Source organism: Lottia gigantea, assembly GCF_000327385.1.
Source record: "Lottia gigantea unplaced genomic scaffold LOTGIsca_4, whole genome shotgun sequence".
NCBI classification, from domain to species: domain Eukaryota; kingdom Metazoa; phylum Mollusca; class Gastropoda; family Lottiidae; genus Lottia; species Lottia gigantea.
Window position 1 is genome coordinate 1,541,721 of NW_008709379.1, and position 4,709 is coordinate 1,546,429.

General features: G+C 28.9%; 1 protein-coding gene across 1 annotated transcript in view; it reads right to left on the minus strand.

The window, feature by feature from the left end:
• Window positions 1–455: 455 nt before the first annotated feature.
• The window catches only part of LOTGIDRAFT_228742 (hypothetical protein), a 21,166-nt gene continuing 16,912 nt past the window's right edge, over window positions 456–4,709 (minus strand). Inside the window, exon 20 of the mRNA XM_009059678.1 lies at window positions 456–838. Within this exon, the coding sequence (XP_009057926.1) occupies window positions 788–838 (51 nt within the window). The 3' untranslated portion in view covers window positions 456–787. The remainder of the gene's footprint in view (window positions 839–4,709) is intronic.

Sequence of the window (4,709 nt, forward strand, 5' to 3'; positions counted from 1 at the left end):
CACTGAACATTCCAAACTCATCAGTGAAGAGTTTACACCATCACTGAACATTCCAAACTCATCACTGAAGAGTTTACACCATCACTGAACATTCCAAACTCATCACTGAAGAGTTTACACCATCATGGAACATTCCAAAGTCATCACTGGAAAGTTCAACTAAAAATCCAACATTAGGGAGTCCCAACCCATCACTTGAGCATTCAAACCCAGCAATGAACTAATCCAAACCCATATTTCTTGTTCAAACCATTTTTGGAGTTTCTTACTGAGGTCAAAGGAGAACCCATACCCTCACTTACAGACTCATTCGTCCCTTGTTATAAAAAATGCATGACCAGTCCTTGCCATAATATTGCAATTTAACCTAGCTTTTAAGACTAGATGTTATGCACACAAGTGAAAATACAACGCGGTTGAATGGTGTTAAAGACTGATAATAAAAAAACAAAGTTAAGAGGTATTATTTTATTCTTCATTCCAAGCATTTCTCATGAGTTACATTGGACTATTTTTGAAGCTGCATATCTGCCAATTATAACTTTTACAAACTCAAATATTTAATATAATTCAGTAGTCATGTCCTCTTCAATTGGATATCTTTGATAATTCCTGATTTATGGGGTATAAAAATTAAATTTTCTGTCTTTCTTTGACAATTAACTTGCATCTCATGACAAAATTAACATTTTCCACACCAAATATCAATCCTCAAATTCACAATATTATTTTAGGTTTACTTTGTTTTTTTTTAAATAAATATTTTTTCAGCAATAAAATGGATAAATTAATTTTTGCCTGGATCTTCTTTCAAACTGACAGTTCTGTTAAACACCAACTGAAAATATCAAAACAAAGTATGAATGTCACACAAATAAAATAACATAATAAAACTTTGTACAAGCAAAACCATTCTAGTCACCAAAGATCTCTTCCAAGGCATGACAAAATCAGAGCAATAATTGTATATTGGTGGATTCCTGAAATAAGAAGTATCATGAAGTGTTTCAACAAGAGAAAAACATGGTCTGTAATGTTACGCATATTTCTTTCAGAAGAAACTCTAAATGATTCTATTATTCAAACTGGGGTAAAAAAATAAAATATTTGAGAACTTGTACATTGTCTTAACTAAAGAATAATGTTAAGGAAATGGGTAATATCTGTTGGAAACAAGAAGAATCGCCCCTCGGACTTGTGTGACATTTTAAGAGACTTATGTGTAACATTTTAAGAGACTTACGTGTAACATTTTGAGGACTTATGTGTAACATTTTGAAGACTTGTGTAACATTTTGAAGACTTGTGTAACATTTTGAAGACTTGTGTAACATATTTAGAGACTTGTGTCCCATTTTTAAGACTTGTGTAACATTTTGAAGACTTATGTAACATTTTTAGAGACTTGTGTAACATATTTAGAGACTTGTGTCCCATTTTTAAGACTTGTGTAACATTTTTAAGACTTGTGTCACATTTTTAAGATTTGTGTAACATTTTGAAGACTTGTGTAACATTTTAGAGACTTGTGTCACATTTTTAGATTGTGTAACATTTTAAGAGACTTATGTGTAACATTTTTAGAGACTTACGTGTAACATTTTGAGGACTTATGTGTAACATTTTGAAGACTTGTGTAACATTTTAGAGACTTGTGTAACATTTTAGAGACTTGTGTCACATTTTAGAGACTTGTCACTTTTTTTAGGACTTATGTAACATTTTTAGAGACTTGTGTAACATTTTGAAGACTTGTGTAACATTTTAGAGACTTGTGTCACATTTTTAGAGACTTGTGTCACATTTTTAGAGACTTGTCTGATTTTTTTAGGGTCTGTGTAACATTTTTAGAGATTTGTGTATTATTCTTGAAAGAAAAAGAAGATGAATTACAATTTGTGTATCATCCTAGAACTTGTGTATTTTTTGGTAACGTTCAACCTTGAAACTTCAAGAGTTTCAAGAGTGAATGAGTAATAACAAAATACAACTAGTTTATTGAATAATTGTATGTAAGCATTTTACAGGGAGATCACATTATCAAAGAGGCCCAACTGCAGTTATTGTAAGTGTTGAATTAATGTATATCAGCATGACATGAGGAAATGTTTAGAAACAATGTATAGCTTGTATCATAAAGATAAAGGTAGTTGAACTGAGGCCACACAGAATATAATATGATAACTACATAATCATATACAAATAAATCTTATATCTTTTATTTTATCCACACTTTAGAGAGGTTGAAATCTAGACCTACCACCTACGAAATATGTTAAGATGAACACAAAAATACACAAAACACAGGTTTAATCTCTGAATTTGATTGGCATATTCCTGATGTTTGTTTAAATGGCATCAATGACTCTAGGCTATTCATGATAAAACAGAAGTTTGTTTATTTTAATAATGTAAAATTATAGGACAAGATAACAAGATAATACCTAATTCTGACAAACCCACAGTTAAAGATAAAGTTAATCATAAATCTATACTTAAAAGGAATACTACGTCTTAGAATGAACATAAAATTTGAGAATTTTAAACTTGGCCAATAAGAGCATATTCATCAGTAGATATACCTGGTGTCATAAATAACATAACAGGATCCTTATATAATCGATAAATCCAAAAAACTTAGTAATTATCCATAAATATGCAATTAACTCTTGAAAAACTCTAAATATCAAGATTAAGTGTTTTTCAATAATTACTTAGTTTTATGAATTTTCCAATTATCTAGATTTTCCAGGGATTCTGTTGTAACTTTATAACACCAGGTATGTTGACTGATGAATATATACTCATATTGACCATTTCGAGAACTTAAATTTTATGTTCATTCTAAGACGTAGTATCACTTTAAAAGCAGATTGTTGTTTGTTCCACCTTTCCAAACTTTAACATCATTGATATCTTTGTTGTTTTCCCATGTTTTCTCAATTTTTCCATTTTCTCTTATAGATGTTCCCAAGCTTAAGAAAAAAGCCTTTCAATGCAACTCTTTTCATCCGAGTTTTAATTGTTAATAATGGTGGTCTTAAAGAACTAGAAAATTGTCTACAAGTGCACATTGGGCAAAGTTCAGGTTCGAGATCACAATGACTTTGCATGCCTTCAACATGTTCTTACAGCCACATGTTGAAAAGTTGTGAAAATGATGTGTCCTGGCAAAATTTCAATGAAAAAAGTTAGATCTCATTGCAGTCAACATATAACAAGATAAGTATGAAATAGAATGATTGAGAAGTAGTTAGCTTGTAGTTAAATAGCTGTTAAGTGCACATAGTTTACAGTTACAACATGTTAGATTAGGGTTTATCATCTATTAATACTGCCTTAAAGTGGCTATTCTATCAAATATCTTACCTAGTTTAAACAATTATAACTGCATTGAATTGAAATGTCTTGTATACATGTATAGCATTAGGATACAACAGTTTTATATCTCTTAATGTGCTGTGATACTTCTAAATGGATTATGTACAGCATTGTTTATTGTATATAGCAAAGATAATTAGATATATTTATATTGTACTTTATTGTTTTGTTATATTGCAATGTAATTGTATTTGAGTGTATTGTATTTGAGTGTATTGTATTTGAGTATATTGTATTTGAGTGTATTGTATTTGAGTATATTGTATTTGAGTGTATTGTATTTGAGTGTATTGTATTTGAGTATATTGAATTTGAGTATATTGTAATCAAGTATATTGTAATCGAGTGTATTGTATTTGAGTATATTGTATTTGAGTGTATTCGTATTTGAGTGTACTGTATTTGAGTGTATTGTATTTGAGTGTATTTGAGTGTATTGTATTTGAGTGTATTGTATTTGAGTGTATTGTAATTGAGTGTATTGTAATTGAGTATATTGTATTTGAGTGTATTGTAATTGAGTATATTGTATTTGTGTGTATTGTATTTGAGTGTATTGTATTTGAGTGTATTGTATTTGAGTGTATTGTAATTGAGTGTATTGTATTTGAGTGTATTGTATTTGAGTGTATTGTATTTGAGTGTACTGTATTTGAGTGTATTGTATTTGAGTATATTGTAATTGAGTGTATTGTATTTGAGTGTTTTGTATTTGAGTGTATTGTATTTGAGTATACTGTAATTGAGTATATTGTAATTGAGTGTATTGTATTTGGGTGTATTGTATTTGAGTGTATTGTAATTGAGTGTATTGTAATTGAGTGTATTGTATTTGAGCATATTGTATTTGAGAATATTATATTTGAGTGTATTGTAATTGAGTGTATTGTAATTGAGTGTATTGTAATTGGGTGTATTGTATTTGAGTGTATTGTATTTGATTGTATTGTATTTGAGTGTATTGTATTTGAGTATATTGTATTTGAGTTTATTGTAATTGAGTGTATTGTAATTGAGTGTATTGTAATTGAGTATATTGTATTTGAGTATATTGTATTTGAGTGTATTGTAATTGAGTATATTGTAATTGAGTGTATTGTATTTGAGTGTATTGTAATTGAGTGTATTGTAATTGAGTGTATTGTATTTGAGTATATTGTAATTGAGTATATTGTATTTGAGTGTATTGTATTTGAGTATATTGTAATTGAGTATATTGTATTTGATTGTATTGTAATTGAGTGTATTGTAATTGAGTGTATTGTATTTGAGTATATTTTAATTGAGTGCATTGTATTTGAGTGTATTGTATTTGGCTATATTGTTTT